Source organism: Mastacembelus armatus, chromosome 10 (genome assembly GCF_900324485.2).
Source record: "Mastacembelus armatus chromosome 10, fMasArm1.2, whole genome shotgun sequence".
In the NCBI taxonomy this organism is placed as follows: Eukaryota; Metazoa; Chordata; class Actinopteri; order Synbranchiformes; family Mastacembelidae; genus Mastacembelus; species Mastacembelus armatus.
The window spans coordinates 19,661,158-19,678,324 of NC_046642.1; the positions used below are offsets into that span (position 1 = coordinate 19,661,158).

General features: G+C 42.1%; 1 protein-coding gene across 1 annotated transcript; it reads right to left on the minus strand.

The window, feature by feature from the left end:
* Positions 1–123: 123 nt before the first annotated feature.
* brd8b (bromodomain containing 8b) lies at positions 124–13,675 on the minus strand. The gene is made up of 18 exons (XM_026330691.1): positions 13,613–13,675; positions 12,771–12,867; positions 12,043–12,112; positions 11,860–11,909; positions 11,635–11,757; positions 11,466–11,546; positions 11,176–11,240; positions 10,826–10,992; positions 10,011–10,202; positions 9,726–9,819; positions 8,100–8,233; positions 7,306–7,744; positions 7,180–7,217; positions 6,851–7,056; positions 6,442–6,534; positions 5,678–5,746; positions 5,158–5,443; positions 124–1,742 (listed from the first exon to the last, which is right to left on the minus strand). Exons 1-18 carry the CDS (start codon positions 13,629–13,631, stop codon positions 1,683–1,685), a joined length of 2,283 nt encoding a protein of 760 aa, XP_026186476.1. The 5' UTR covers positions 13,632–13,675; the 3' UTR covers positions 124–1,682.
* Positions 13,676–17,167: the final 3,492 nt, after the last annotated feature.

Here is a 17,167-nt window from a genome sequence, read left to right on the forward strand (position 1 = left end):
CTAAGTAGATGGAAAACACTGAATGCAGCCGGTGACTGCAGATTCATAAACGGTCACATTTGCAATAAAAGTTACGTTGACGGATGGAGCGCTCAATAAATCCAACATAAGTCCAACAGCAAATAGAGTTGACCTCATTCATGTTTAAATCAAATAATCTACATTTAACAAATGTACAACAGAAGACATGGTACATGTATGAGCTACACAAACCTACATGATCCATAACACAGGTACAAAACATGTTTTTGTACTCCCCATCTAACACGTTACAAACACATATCTCAGGCCATTTACAGGGTGCACACTGGCTACATCCTAGGTGACAAATAGAGATGTCAATGCTGTTTCAGCACCAGTGTTTTTTTTTTTTTTTTTTTTTAGCCCTTTAGCTGAACACAGCACTTATATTTTGCAATACTGCTAAAGATTTCACAAAGCATGTTTAGACTGAATTCCTCCCTCTTCTACTCATTTCACTACATCTGAATCTGCTTGCAGTTGAAGTCAATATGTGAGCAATTCTTTGACTTTGGTTTTTCGTTTTTCACTAACATGACAATTCATGTATAATGTAGTTCTGAGCAGCAGGCAGTGCAGAGGTGAAAATCTGCAAGAATTTGAATGCAATAGGTTTTCGATGTGCACTCCACTGCTTCTGCGATAGCTCACTTGTACTCTAAAAAGAAACCTTAGTCACCTCCCGTGACTCAGGCTGCTCGTGAGTGGCATGAGGGCAGGAAGTCAAATTTAAAACCCATGCTTAGTAAAAAGGTCAGCAGAAAGTAGAAAATATATGCAATTTGCAGTTAATGGGCTAAAGTGTGCCAAAATCACTGGTATGTTCCTTTAAAGTATGGGCCTACAGACTGAAGCATTATAATCCAGTAACATCAGATTTTCTGAATTTACAAAGACGTCCCAGTTCCACAAGTGAAAAAGGCTAAAACTCCAGTTGTAAAAGCTGTGTACTAACAGGGTAATATACTGTAATACTTTAACAGTGATCAGACTGATAGATATTTGGGTTCTGTAGTAGTAGTAGTAGTATTTATCTTGAATTTGCAGAAACTGTACAAACTAGTTTGCTGTGTGGCCATCCTGGTTACTGTTGCAGCCTAGTGTCTCTTCAACCCATTTAGGCTGAACACAGTTTGATGCATTATACTAAAATACAGTAATCAATCAATCAACTAGCATTAATGCATCCACAAAATCAATTCCCACCCTTTACCATTTAATTCAAAACAATCTTCTGCTGGTGAATTTTTTTTTTCTCTTTGCCCAAAGCTCCTTGCTGTTCCTTCTCCGCAGCAGGAAACAATGACGTTCGCTGGTGAAATGATACTTGGGGAAAGTAGTGGTACACTGGCTTGTTTGTCCTGGAGTGACAGCCCAGAACACCGCACAGCAACCTATCATATGAAATGGACAAGAGCAAGCTCTATGCAGCTCTCTCAGACATACTGACAAGACACATACATGGCCTCATCTATGCAAAGCACAAATGGACGCGCACACGCGCGCACACACACGGGCACACACACACGGGCACACACACACACACACACACACACACAGAGACTGCAGTCCTCTTCGGAAAACAACCAAAGTGACCAGTCAGTATTCAGCACCAACTGATCCCAAGAATGTCTCAGCATGTCGCTCTTTGAGATCTCACTCTATTTCTTCATTTTGAGGTCGGCTTCCATGGCGCTACGTCGACCTCTGGTACCTCCATCCTGGAGAGACAAGGGAGGACAAACAGGCCAAGAGAAAAAGAGAGCAGAAAAAAAAAAAATTAACATACTAGTGCAAAGGTCAAAGGTCATCTGGATAGAGTGAGTGAATGGAGGCCCTGTGGCAGGCTTCCTCACGTGACTGAGCGCCGCACAAAAACACAGCGCAGTCCACCTCAGAGGGCTTCCTCCGCAAATGAAGAACTTAAAAAAAAAAAAAAATGATGATCAACGGGACGATTCAAAAAAGAAAATGAGAAAAGAAATTAGAACATGCAGAGGCAAATAATCGCACATAAAAAAAACTGATGGCATGAGGTCACTAACAACAGGTTGACAGAAGCTTGGGTGATGAAAGGCTGGTGGGGCCTGTGTGGGTGGTGAGAAAACTGTATTGAAACAGAACTTAAAGTTTATGAGGGTGACATGGACAGTGATGTGTGAGTGTGTGCTGAAACTGAAAATGGACAACGCTGAGAATGAAAGTTACCCTTTTATTCTTATTAATTATTACTTGCCAGCATGGCTGGCAACCAATACTAAGTACTACGGAGTATGTGACACTGTAATTTAGTACCTGCATGGTATTAAAGTTCTACTGTGAAATAAAAAACAAACAAAAAAAAAAATATCCCGTTTTTCTTAGTTGGGCTTCTACAAAGTTTAAACATTTTGTTTGTCTACTTGTTTTTTTTTTTTTTGGTTGAGCATCACTTGGTTAGAAAAAGGTGAAATTGTACGATATAATAGCAAAAATATTCAAATAATACACAGCCCTAAAACAGCGCACTTTAAAGTTAGTTTTCTTACTAGAAATTTGCTGATGTATATAATTACTGCATGACACCAATAAGACTGACTTTTATAAACATTAAAATACACACTTGTTTTATTAGTTTTCCCATTAAGGCACTAAAACACAAATGAACTGAAAAAAGGAAAAGAAAAGAGATGAGAGGCACAGACAGATGTGTGTGATGTCGTGAGTGTGTGTATGTTTGCACTGAGACAAGCGTGTGCGGAGCGTAGCCTGGTTCTGGTGAAATCTGAGGGAGAACCTGAATACTTACAAAGAGAGAGAGAAGGAAAGCAGGAGAGGCCATTGGGACACTGTCCTGTAGGAGGACAAATATTGGAGTGAGAAAGAGAGAGAAAACACACACGTGCGTGAGAAAGCAAGTTTCATACAAGTCTGCGTCAAACACTGAAGCACATTGAGCTCCGCAAGGCACATACAAGTATTCACATGATGGCAAATAGACACACACACACACACACACACACACACACACACACACACACACACACACAGAGAGTCCCATATGCAGATAGCAAAAAGTGACAATAACGACACAGAGACAAACACGCATTAGCAGGCAGACTCACTCCCCCACACACAAATGTTTTTAACCCTCCTGTTGTCTTCGGGTCAATTTGACCCATTTTCAAAAGTTAATATGTGATAACTTTGGTTTTCTTCACTATAATGAACTAAACATGACATGGATGGTTCCCTACTATAAGTGTAAAATATATGTTAATATGTTGGGAACAAGTTCACTAAAAAGGTGAAACTAAAATATTGGTGATCATTTTATACCTCATGCTTTATAAACAGTCAAAACAGAACGGGTCAATTTGACCTGGGAGGACAAAAGGTGTGTAGTATTGTCTTCAGATTTACTACACACCTTTTGTCCTCCCAGGTCAAACTAACCCGAAGATAACAGGAGGGTTAAAAATATTTGTGTGTGGCGAAGTGAGTCTGCCTGCTAATGCGTGTTTGTCTGTGTGTCTTTATTGTCACTTTCTGCTATTTACATATGGGACTCTGTGCGTGCGTGTGCGTGCGTGTGTGTGTGTGTGTGTGTGCGTGTGTGTGTGTGGAAGAAAACCAAAGTTATCACATATTAACTTTGGAATATGGGTCAAATTGACCTGAAGACAACAGGAGGGTTAAGACATTGCACAAACACAACAGTTCCAATCATCTTTCCTCTAAACAAATCAACATTTTATTTTTTTAAATACTGTGAAGTTCTCAGTAAAGAACATAGTAAAACTGAGCTGAGCTTACTGTGTAGAAACAACTAAGAACTGAAATATGTTTGTGGAACCATGGTTTTCAAATATATATTTGAAATTCAATCATATTTTCAATTTTTTTCAATTTAGCAAATTCCCAGATACTTCCTGTCTGGAACCAACGCATGTGGACTCCAAGATACCTCAAACATGCCTTGAAATATGGGGTTGTTAGATATACACACATATGATTCCTGCAGACACACAGCAAATAAAGAGTCACTGTGGACATTTGCAGACAGACAGACAGAGACAGCAGCAGCAGAATTGGCAACAGGCAGGTGCAGAAAGACAGGAGTTAGGGAGGAGAGGTGCAGCCAACATGCAGGACAGGAATCAGCTGGGAAGTCAAGACCAGGAAGTACTGCACTGAAGCACATCATAATGAGCGGAGAGATCTGCTGCTCTGATGTCTCAACTGTCTCTCAAAATATATCTGCACATCATGCATGAGTATGATACTGCCTGTATTTCAAATATAGATTTTCACTGCACAGCTGAAAACAAAATGTCAAGGAAGTAATCATGTCTTCACCTGGACACAAGAATTTTTTTCATACTGTCAGCATCTACAACTCACTTCCCATAGAAAGAGAAAACTCAGAACAATACACATAAATTTCATTGGTTTCATTCACACTGGCAGCAGCAGCACGGACTACATTTGAGATTACTACACACCACAGCTGCTGCGAGTTAGATCCATCACTTTGGATTTACTTCCAAGTGCTGGAGGCAACATTCTTACAAGAAATACTAAAAAAAATCTAGTTCGACAGTTTCCTTTGAAGGCAACTTCTTTGTTCAATCTACATTTGCATTTGAGTACATTTGTTTGCTACTGAAGGAAGGAAACATACAATTATCAGTGAAGGAAAGCCCACACTGACATAGTACTGTCAATAGGTGTAGGTCACAGGCAGGATAGAGCTGATCAAGTCTTTAGTTTCACTAACTGATCTACAGGTTCAAGAACACAGAAGAGAGGCCATTGGTGTGCAAACAAACGTGTGCTTGCTCCCAAAGTTCCCAAGGTAGAAGAAGAGGACTATGCTGCAGGAGCGATTGAGATGTTTCTGCGGACATACTGACATTTGTTTCACGTCAACTCTAAAATCTTCATATTTGTGACTTCAATCGATAACACTGATCTGAGAACAAGGAAAGGCAGACTGACCGCAACACTGTAGGGGATTCAAACAAAGACTCAGTGATGTTGTTATAGCGCCCACAATAACTTTACAATGTTGACATTTTCACACAAAACTGGGTGTGAAACTGACACAGTTGGGATTCAACAGTGAGATTTGCTGACTAGAGTTGTCCAACCCACCTTCTCAGCTGACTCTCCTGGCTTGCGATTTCCCTCTCTGCCGCGGAGGCTCTTGGCAGATATGGCGCTCTCTGAGGTCTGCATGATGAGCTGTGTGGCCAGGAACTGCTGGACGTGCTCCAGGACGTCACGCTGCATCTCCAGGGCCATGTGGTAGACGTCGTGATCCGATGAGTTGTACATGACAGCATTCTGAAACATCAGCATGATGTCTCGCTGGAACTCAGCTGTTGTACGGATCACCCCGGACTCAATGTTCTTCTTGATGGCCGACAGGTCCATGGGCCTGCAGCAGGAAGGGTAGTAGAATTAGCAGAGAAGGGGGGTAATGCTAGTATTAAAGTTTGTGGCTATGAACAACAGACTGAATCTTAGATGCAACAGAGAATTTAGTTGAAGCTTGATCTTGGACTGTGGGGAGAAAATACACTTCTTTGAACCAACTAAATCACTTAAAAAAAAAAAAAAAGAAAAAAAAAAAGGTATCTGAGTAGGGGTGAGAGGTCTGGTCTGATCTGACCTGTGCACGATGCTGTGGTAACCAGGGGCGATGTCATCTGACACAGGTTGCAGGAAGACACTGGCATACCTAGAAGACATAACCCATTAGCACAATAAAACACCCCTTTCCTGTAACTAAACATGGTCAAAACCTGTTTTACTGTGCGCACAGATTTGTGGTGAACAAAAAGTGAATCTACCATCTAATTTTCAGATCAATGTGCAAGAATATGTTAGTCATACTCCAAACTTTAGACCACAAACTTAAGTAAGAACCAGAAAACAAAGAACCAGAAGGCTAGACCAGATCTAATTCTGTTAGTGTTGTTCTCATTTCTGTAGTTATTTTATAAATCTCTGGCTGCTATTAGTTACTAGCGCCAACATCTGGTGGAGTTTACAGTCAACACTAGTATCATGCCTAGGAATTACACAAAGTAGATGTTGAAGACTATTTCTGAAACTTTGCACACCAAGCTACAAACAATTGTCATTAAAATAAAGTAAGTAAACTAAATTTGCTGACTGATCAAATAAAAATACATCACTCTAATGAACTAACCTAAAATTGTTTTTATATTCATTCATTTGTAGTTATATAAATATTCTTTGTTAGACAAGAAACCACCTGTTGTTACAGTACAAACTAAAATTCAATCCAGCTGAGAAATGAAAAGGAAAAGAAAACTTTGTGAATCACACTGACTGTGAGCCATTTGTGAAACATTCTGACCAACAAAGACTGATTCATTTTAGAGACTGGGGTGTGTTGAGAAGCTCCACCTATGGTTGGCTGCCGCTCTCCACACCAGCATGATGGCTTTCTTCCAGATCTTCTGTGCCTGCACTGCCTCCTGGTCCTCACCACATGTAGAGCTGATGAAGACAGAACAGAACAGGAGAGAGGGGAACGAAGAGAGGATTGTGAAACCCACAGTGGATAGAAACAGAAAGCACAAGAGAAATCCCAGGTGGGAGAGAGACAAAGGCACATACTGTTAGAATTTAGATATCAGCAGACTGCTCAGCTCAGAGAAATGCAGTGCTAATCTGATTTAAAAGTCATGACATGAATAATCATGACAAATGCTAGCTAAGCTTGATCTCATTTTAATACAGCAGATGTGTTTTGTTGCAGTAAAAGCTGAGGTTAACTAAGGACATCCCTCCTGCAACCATTAATGACACCTACAGCTGGGAAGAAGAGGCTGGGCTGCTGGCCAGTGAATCTGCTGTGTAGCGTTGGGAGGGTGGGCCATAGCCGTCTTCGCTCTCACTAGCTGCCCGTTCCACCTCTGACAAATAAGGACCCTCCCCTTCCCCACACTCCTCCTTCAGCTCCATCCCTTCTTCAGGGTCACCCTCACTCCCTGCCTCTTCCTCCTCCTCCTTCACCTCCTGGATTGAAGAGAAAAACCCCACTAAGAGTAAAATGACTGTATTTGAAGTTTGGCTGTGTGTGTGTGTGTGTGTGTGTGTGTGTGTGTGTGTGTGGGTGTGTGTGTAGCTATACTTAGCTACCTTGGACTCTTTACCAGACACAGAGCTGTCCTCAGAGTCTAAGTGACAAAAATGAAAAGAGGGTTAGGAAGCAAGCATGACTTCTGTGTGTGTGTCTGTGTGCATGTGTGTGTGTTTTTCACTCACCCAGACAAGGCAGGTTGGGCTCTGGCTGGCTCCACTCCTCTCCTTCACTCTTCAATGTTGTCTCAGTGGCCTCCTTCCCCGTCACTCCCTCTTCTCTAACCTCACTTCCTGTGGCACCATCATCAGAGGTGACAGAAAGAGGGACATCACTTCCTGTCACCGCAGGAACCTCAAAGTTTCCCTTAAGCTGTTCTTCCCGTTTAATTTCAGGAAGGCTCTGGGTCTCAACGATTGCAGGAGTTGGGTCTGACACTGTGACCACCTCCTGAGGCTCCTGTGGGGGGTCAGACTCTTGGACTGTGGGTGTGGGGTCTGAAGCTTTCAGCTCCTGGGTCTCCCAAGGCCCAGGGAGAGTGTGTCCTTCTGAAACAGCCTCTTCACACAGAGACAAAGCTGCTTCCACCGCTGCTGCATCCAAAGCCTCCACAGAGTCATCGACCTGGAAGAACAGCGGACAGGACAGGGATGGACAAAGAACAAACAAAACAGAAAAGAAAATAACAAATTATTACATGCTGAAAACTGTCAAACAAACAACTAGGGTATACTACTCAGTGGGATCCGAATAACTGAACAAATGTTAATGCTTTATCCATGGTTGTTTTTTCTGTATTGGGAACATTTGATGTCTACTTAAAGTGCATGTCAAGACACTTCAAAGATCCTATATGGTCTGATTGTTCAACATATAAATATTATTTTTCTCCAATGTAACAAAAAAAAAAAAAAAGTCTAGTACTTAAATGTGTTATACTTTTGCAACTCTTCACTCATTTATTACATATAGCATGTACCTTCTCCTCTATGATGGCAATGATGTCTCCTACTGTCTCTAGGTCCAGAACGTCTCCAATGTATGACACCGCTACAAGGTCTTCTACTAATCCCGTCTCCTCAAGCTCCTTCACTGCAGCTTCTCCTTCCCCCTCTGCACACACAGAGTAGTAAATTGAATTAAATTAAATTCAATTGTATTTGTATAGCACCAAATCACAATAAAATCACCTCAAGGCACTTCACAAAAAACAAAAAACCCAACAAATCCCTTATGAGCAAGCACTTGGCGACAGTGGAGAGGACAAACTCCCTTTAACGGAAGAAAAAACCTCCAGCAGAACCAGGCTCAGTTTGGTCGGCCATCTGCCTCGACTGGTGAGTGGATAGAGGAGGGTGAAAAGAACAGCAACAATAAACAACAAATGAGGCAGGTTGGTGGGACAGGTAACCGCACATCAGCAATATCAAGTTCCAGGACCAGGGACACCTGCAGAAGTTACATAGAGAGAGAACAGAGAGAGAGAGAGAGAGAGCACAAACTAGGGGAGAGAGAGAGCACAAAGGTAGTGACATTCAATGGTGGAATATACATGTGAGGGGGGAGGAGAGGAGGAGAGAAGGGAGGGGAGGGTTAGGGGTAGGGGAGCACTGATGGTCCTCTGACAGTCTAGGCCTATAGCACCATAACTAAGGGATGGTTCAGGGTTACCTGAAGCCAGCCCTAACTATACGCTTTGTCAAAGAGGAAGGTTTTAAGTCTAGCCTTAAAAGTACAGAGAGTGTCTGCCTCCTGAACTCAGACTGGGAGCTGGTTCCACAGGAGAGGAGCTTGATAGCTAAAGGCTCTGCCTCCCATTCTACTTTTGGAAACTCTGGGAACCACAAGTAGGCCTGCACTCTGAGAGCGAAGTGGTCTATTGGGATGATATTGTACTATGAGGTCTTTAAGGTATGAAGGAGCTTGATCATGAAGGGATTTGTATGTGAGAAGAAGGATTTTAAACTCTATTCAGGATTTTACAGGGAGCTAATGAAGAGAAGCTAATATAGGAGAAATATGATCTCTCTAGCTAGTTCCTGTCCGGACTCTGGCTGCAGCATTCTGGATTAACTGGAGGCTTTTCATGGAGATACTGGGACATCCAGATAGTAATGAGTTACAGAAATCTAGCCTTGAGGTAACAAATGCATGGACTAGTTTTTCTGCATCATTTTGAGACAAAATGTTCCTAATTTTGGCAATGTTGCGCAAGTGAGTTATAACTCACACATAACTTTGAGTTATAACAAGCACACAATAAAAACCTTTTGACAATCTGATGTTCTAAGTAAACACCACATCTGGATCCAGAATCCTCAACATAAGCATGCCACAAAACTGTGACATTAAAACAAAACCTAAAGTCCTGGGCATTTGTTTCTTTGTTGGGAACCTCTGAACATTTTTGTAATTGTTTACAGATACACAGGGACATTGTGTATGGGACGTAAATGGTACACACCTTAAGGGTTAAGTCACCAATTTTTAATTACACTGTTGGCAGCTATCTCCTTTGTGTCTAGCCACTCAGCAGAGAAAAGCAGACAATGTGACTCCATGTATTTATGTGCATGCACGAACAGTTATGCAATTAAATCATTACCTGGGATGACCTCATGACCAGATGGTAAGGCAGTGGCTGCAGTGGCTGTCTGTACTCCATTGGTGAGATTTCCAGTAGAGTCTCCATCTGCAACCTGACATCAACAAACAATGTCCTCTTCAAGACCGAGTGAACATTTAAATGTGACATTCTATGATGCCCATTTCTACTGCTAAAAATAATTAAATATGGTAACTTTGAAGTTATGACTGAGTACTTTATATTTTATATCTTCTTGTATTCTTACAGTTGTGTAGTTCAAATCTAAGCTAACATGGCTCTCACCAGGCGGGGGCTGGCTGAGATGAGATTGCCTTTTTTCAGCAGTTCTGACAGCAGAGGAGAGGGCGGCGGTGTGGCCTTCTGTGCGAGGAGCCTCTTTTGAGGCGATTCATCAACTAGAACAGCCAGGCCTCCTTCCTTGGGACCTGGGCCGGGAGCATCTGTCGCTGGGAGAAACACTCCAATTCCCTGAGCCTGAAAGGAACAGCAACCAATCAGTGAGAGCGGTTGGAACAGTGAACTGTGATATCAGAAGTACTTCCTTCCCGCATAAACAGGTTTTGCCAAAAATTGTAACTATACTGTAACTTTATTTATCTAGCACTTTAAAAACCAAAGTGCTGTACAAGACAAAAACAGGAGTAAATAACAACACCAAACACCAAACCTATAAAAACTTAATGAAATTCATCAAAACAAATGAGAAAAATAAATGACAAATAATGTCAACATCTCAGACTTTGTGAAATGCCATTGAAAACGAGTGAGTTTTAAGACGCAATTTAAAAGTCAATAATGAGGAGACCTGTCTAATGCGGAGAGGCAAAAAAGACACAAAGTGAGGAGATCTTTTCCCACTTGCTAATGATTCAACATGAAAACAAGCTGCAGATACAGAAAAATACTTTTGTGGTGTCACTGCTCTTTTCAGGTTCCAGATATTGTTGTGAACAGCCACATTACGGACTTCAATTTCACAACTGACAACAGCATTTAATACATGTTTTCACACCTAACCTCTGGCAGTATGTTTCTAGTAGCACTTCATCACAAAGTGCACAAGGCAAAAAATAGTGCATATATGATTATGTTCTTACAACTGAGAGGGTGGTGGTGTCGTCAGAAGCAACACCTCCTGAATCCATGGGAGGTGTGGGGACTGATGAATCGGCTTGAGAATCCAGTGGTGGTGGGCTGGCACCCAGAGGAGAACGTACCGTTACGCTGGGCAGACGCTTTGGTGTGTTTTTCACCGCCTGACGAGCTGCGAAGAAGAGACAGGGTCAGGGAGGATGAACGAGAAAATGAAACAATTTTGTGAGGCAATTTGTTTGTGGGAAAACTGCAGCATCATGTGACAGAACAGTCATTCCAACTCAGGCACATCAGAGAAAAAGCTAATAAGCTAATAAGCATGACACCTTAACAGAGTGTAGACTGAAGGTACCTTGGTATGCTGTTTCTGTGGCTTTTCTCTTCTGCTCTGCTTCCTCCTCATCCTGCTTCTTCTTTCTAGAGTTGTAGAAACAAACATTTAATGACTCACAAACCGAAGGAGATCACAGCAGAAGAAAATGAGGGACGTAATGGCCCACAACCAATTCAGAAAACCCTGCACTCTGCTTTAACTACTACTAGTGAGGAGCCCTAGGGTCACTGTTCAGGAGTCAAGATAGAAATGTCAGGAGAATAAGCAAAGTTCAGATTCAGACAAAGACTGACAGCTCAAAGTCTTACAGTGTGATCTCTGCCCATAGTTCCTTTAGGTGGGAATCCATATGACCTGCCTGTATCAGATCCACCTCCTTCTTTAACTTCCTGTTAGGACAGACATGAGAGGGAAATTAAATGTTATAGCGCACAATCGCCAGAATCCTCTTTTTTTTTTTTTTTGGTGTGTAGGTACCTGTACTGCTCTTGCGTGTCTCGCAGCAGTTTTTTCAGTTCCTCTATCCTTTCAGCTGTCAGCCTACGAACGATGACGTCTTCAATGGTCTCAACCACCTCGCCCTTCTCACCACGTTTACGCCTGGAAAAATTAAAATGTCAAAAATATTTCTCAGATGGTTAAAACAAAGTAATAACATCTCTCTGATTCTGCACATAGATGTGTGTGTTCTGCAGTACTAACTTTGGTGCTTCTGTGGCCTCCAGCAGCTCAGAGTATTGTGATGCGCAATGCTGAGAAAGAGAGAAAATCTATTACGCTGAAGCAAATGATCCCAATGAAGACAATAGAGGAGAGCACCTGACTTATAGGAATGACAGCCAGAGAAACAAATGTAGAAGATGTGCAGGTTTGCAGCTCTCCCACCTTCTGTGAAAACCAGTCAGGGGGACGACCAGGCTCTGAGAAAGGCTTGATGGCTCGACTTACAGACACCCTGGAAGACAAAGAGCTTCCTCAGAACACAGACACTGACAAGACAAAATCAAATAATAATGTATGCCTGTTACATTCTTCTGCACAACGTCCTAAAGTATGGAAAATATATGCGAGTGAACACTTTCAGGTTTCAGATCAAAGACAACATCTTCCTATAAATAGATCTTTTTCTCTTTTAACTGTAACCATTAAACAAATATTAAAGATCACCACAGAATACTGTCTTTTCATAGGCTCAATGAAAAGACATACAAAGTTCCTATTCTATCTGTATTGCCGATTCAGGGGAGTTCATCTTTTCTGGACAGCAGAAGTCACCTATTTATTCAGGAGGTTTTCCTGAGATTAGGAAAACTACTGGCAAACACTGATACTGCCAAAGAAACATAACACGTTACCTAGTAGCTTTTGTGCTACTGTGAGAATTACGAAAACAAATGAAATATAATGGGGTAATGAATGCAGATGGTGTAATCGATTACATTAACTACATTTGTAGCTAAGGACAAAACTTTCATATTCCATTTGTTAATACTGGATTTCAGGAACCCAGGCATCATATGAATGCTCAAATAGAGACAGACATCTGCCTATGTTTTGTTGAAGCTCTGTGGCTTCCCCTTTATGAGCAGGTTTTCAGCAGGTTTTCTTTTTACCAGTTTTGGTCGCCACTCCTCATAACAGAGGAGGCCAGGCACAGTTTCTCCCTGACTGACCAGGGCTCTGTTGGCCCCACATTCAGTATCTTGTGTTCTGTGGGGAAAAAAAAAAGAAAAAAAAAAAAAACACCATACAGAGAAATTACAACATGTCCGAGTATTTCTTTCTGGCAGTCCCTGGCCTATAATATATTATGCTAAAGTCACATTAGCATTTTGGGAGGTATCTTCAACTGATCCATTTGGTTTACTTCGCTCGTAAATCGACAAACACATAGCATTAGCCTGCACTCGAAACAGACAAATAACGTGAACCATACAAAAATAATACACGACTATGCTGTCTGCGGCAGCTGATAAGACGAGTCTTTTTAATTTAAGTAAATGTGTTGTGTCTTAACGGCGCTGCTTGTTTTTTTTTTTTTGTTTGTCGCTCTTCAAACGATACAAAAAGTAAAACACAGCAGCGCTGACAATCTGCCTTAATCTTAGTTATATTTGACCATTTATCATAAATTAGCTCCACTCCGTTAGCTACTGCTGTTAACCTCTCGTAGTGAATAAACACACAGTTAGTGGCGGGATACAACTGGAAAACAAAGGGAAAACAGCTATAATTTGTGCCTGTGCAAACAATAACACGATGGTTAAATAGCATCGATGATTAGCGATGTTGACTACGGGGGAAACATTCGTGAGACACACAGAGGCAGCTAAACCGTGTAACTCAAACAAACTAAATACATTACAACATGTGGAATTAGTTTACTCATATTTGGGTTTTAAATCACGAAGAAAATCAAAAGATAGATGAAAACATATATATATATATTACTCACTGCCGATACCACTTGCCATTTCTTCTGTAAGGCCGTAAAGCACAACAACTTCCGCCGGACAACTTTCAGTGTTACACATGAGAGGAAAAACACATTTAGGAAAAAGGGGCAGTCTGTCTGTGTGCCTTCGTTCAGTTTGAATCTGTTAATTCCATTTCAGTATACAGAAAAGGCTTTAATTTACCCATGTAGTAACAAGCCAAATGATATTCTTCTTTGTTTAGAATAAAAAATCAGTGTTTAGGAGAGCTAAAGTTTGTAACTGATGCGCCTATTGCTATTTCTGCTTTTTTTTCTCTCTTCAAATTAAAATGTTTAAACTGATGTGGCTTGTGATTTTCACAGTAAAAGCTCTGTTGTGTCATGTTCTGTCATTTTGCAGTAGGCTACTCCAGAGATTACAGACAGAACAGACATCCTACCTGCGTTTCCACAGGACAGTAAAGAGAGTCAGTAGGTGAACTGCAGATAGATGGAGCACTGAGGAGAAGACAGTGAAAAGAGCCCACACTCAGCTCACATTTACTAAAATTATTAGTGCACACATCGCACCTCTGCTGGGAACATCAACATTTTATTTTAATTTCATGTTTGTGGGCACTTTATTAGGTTGTAATTTAAGCATGAAAAAAGGGAGTACATTAAAATAACCCATCATTTATCTGCTTTGGTACTGACAATTGCCTACTCCCTACTGTGTCATGCCTTGTAAATGATTGTCTAAAAGCTGTTTTGGCACATTGACAGCAATATAATTCAGGTGAAAATCCATTATAATGTCATTTTATAGTATGGCTTCAGTTAGAGCACTAATTTTGTCAGCTGAAAGGGCTGGTAAAGATGGAACTGAATTAGATTTAAGTGACTGCTTTGTTGTTAAATTTGAATCTTATCAATGACATGTAGCTTGAATTCCATGTGTCATGTTATCTAAAGAAGAAAACATAACATGTGGTAATGTGATGTGTTAATGCAAGTATGACATACAACTTTGTCTTTAAAAAAATATATCTGACCCAGTTCACAGGTTTTGTATTTGAACAATGAAAATGTCCAATCATGGGGAAGATCGCTGACTTGACAGTTGTCCAGAAGATGATCACTGGACAAGGAGGGCAAGACTCTTGAGCCAGAGACAATGTCAGAGGCGTCTTACCTGGGTTAAGGACAAAAAGGACTGGACTGTTGCTCAGTGGTCTAAAGTCTTTTCAGATGAAAATAAATTTTGCATTTCATTTGGAAATCAAGGTCCCAATGCAACCACAAGGGTGCACAATCCAGTGTCTTCATGTGTCAGTCCCAAGTCCAGGTAAATGGGGATGCGGAGGGTTGTGTCAGGAAGGGCATCCAACGTAAAATTTAAGCCAAATCAAACATGCGAATCACAAATATGATTTCCATACCAGATCAGTCGTGGCCCGGGTTAACAACGACTGCCACTGGTGCTGTTGACCTACAGGGAGCCAGTGGAAATTGGACTACTGTTGGTCGAAGAAGGAGAGGAGGAAGGCGTGTTCATAGGCAAAGAGAGAAGAGGAAGGGCAGGAGTGTAGGACTTAGAGTAGGGACTTTGAATGTAGGGACTTTGTCAGGGAAAACTAGAGAGTTGGCTGATATGATGGAGAGAAGAAAGGTGGATATCTTGTGTGTTCAGGAGACCAGGTGGAAAGGTAGCAAGGCCTATAGATTAGGAGCAGGGTTCAAGCTGTTTTATCATGGTGTGGATGGAAAGAGGAATGGAGTAGGAGTTATCCTGAAGGAGGAGTTTGCTAGGAATGTTCTGGAGGTGAAGAGAGTGTCAGATAGGGTGATGAGTCTGAAGCTGGAAGTTGAAGGTGTGATGTTGAATGTTGTCAGTGGTTATGCCCCACAGGTAGGATGTGAGTTAGAAGAGAAGGAGAAATTCTGGAGGGAGATGGATGAGGTGATTCAGGGTATCCCTAGTGGTGAGAGAGTGGTGATTGGGGCAGACTTCAACGGACATGTTGGTGAGGGAAACAGAGGTGATGAGGAAGTGATGGGTAAGTTTGGTATGCAGGACAGGAATGCAGAAGGACTGATGGTCTGATGCAAAAAGGATGGAAATGGCTGTAGTGAACACATTTTCCCAGAAAAGGGAGGAGCATAGGGTGACATATAAGAGTGGAGGCAGGAGCACACAAGTTGATTACATCTTGTGCAGACGTTCCAACCTGAAAGAGATCAGTGACTGCAAAGTAGTGGCTGGGGAGAGTGTATCCAGACAGCATAGGATGGTGGTGTGTAGGATGACTCTGGTGGTGAGGAAGATGAAGAGGACAAGGGCAGAGCAGAGGACCAAGTGGTGGAAGTTGAAAAAGGAAGAGTGTTGTGTGGCTTTCAGGGAGGAGCTGAAACAGGCTCTGGGAGGTCAGGAGGTTCTTCCAGATGACTGGACAGCTACAGCTAAAGTGATCAGGGAGACAGGTAGGAGGGTACATGGTGTGTCATCTGGACAGAGGAAAGCAGATAAGGAGACTTGGTGGTGGAATGAGGACGTTCAGGAGTGTGTTAAGAGGAAAAGGTTAGCTAAGAAGAAGTGGGGCACTGAGAGGACAGAAGAGAACAGACAGGAGTACAGGGAGATGCAGCATAAGGTGAAGGTAGAGGTGGCAAAGGCCAAACAAAGGGTGTGTGAGGATAGGTTGGACTCTAAGGAGGGAGAGGTGGATTTGTACAGGTTGGCGAGGCAGAGAGACAGAGATGGGAAGGATGTGCAGCAGGTTAGGGTGATCAAGGACAGGGATGGAAATGTGTTGACAGGTGCCACAAGTGTGATGGAAAGATGGAAGGAATACTTTGAAGAGTTGATGAATGAGGAAAATGTTAGAGAGCAAAGAGTAGAAGAGGTGACTGTTGTGGAGCAGGAAGTAGCAAAGATCAGTAAAGGATGAAGTGAGGAAGGCGTTGAAGAAGATGAAGAGTAGTTGGTGAAGGCAGTTGGTGCTGATGACATACCTGTGGAGGTATGGAAGTGTTTAGGAGAGGTGGCAGTAGAGTTTTTGACTGAGCTACTTAAGCTCTTGGAGAGTGAGAGGATGCCTGAGGAATGGAGGAGAAGTGTACTGGTGCCCATCTTTAAGAACAAGGGAGACGTGCAGAGTTGTGGAAACTACAGAGGAATAAAGCCGATGAGTCACACAATGACGTTATGGGAAAGAGTAGTGGAGGCTAGGCTGAGGTCAGAAGTGAGCATTTGTGAGCAGCAGTACGGTTTCATGCCAAGAAAGCGAACCACAGATGCAATATTGTACCAAGGATCGGCTTTGAGCCCCTTCTTGTTTGCTGTGGTGATGGACAGGCTGACAGATGAGGTTAGACAGGAATCTCCGTGGACCATGATGTTTGCAGATGACATTGTCATCTGTAGTGACAGCAGGGAGCAGGTGGAGGAAAATCTAGAGAGGTGGAGGTTTGCTCTGGAAAGGAGAGGAATGAAGGTTAGTCGCAGTAAAACAGAGTACATGTGTGTAAATGAGAGGGACTCAAGTAGAAGCCAGGGAAGCCAGTGTGGTGCTGTGGCGACCCCTGAAGGGA

Excerpts from the sequence above, each read along its gene's own strand:
- brd8b (XM_026330691.1), bottom strand. Across the intron at positions 6,535-6,850 it reads CCAGCCTCTTCTTCCCAGCT|CTCTACATGTGGTGAGGACC; the intron begins GTAGGTGTCATT and ends TGTCTTCATCAG. Across the intron at positions 5,747-6,441 it reads AGAGCGGCAGCCAACCATAG|GTATGCCAGTGTCTTCCTGC; the intron begins GTGGAGCTTCTC and ends TATGTCTTCTAG.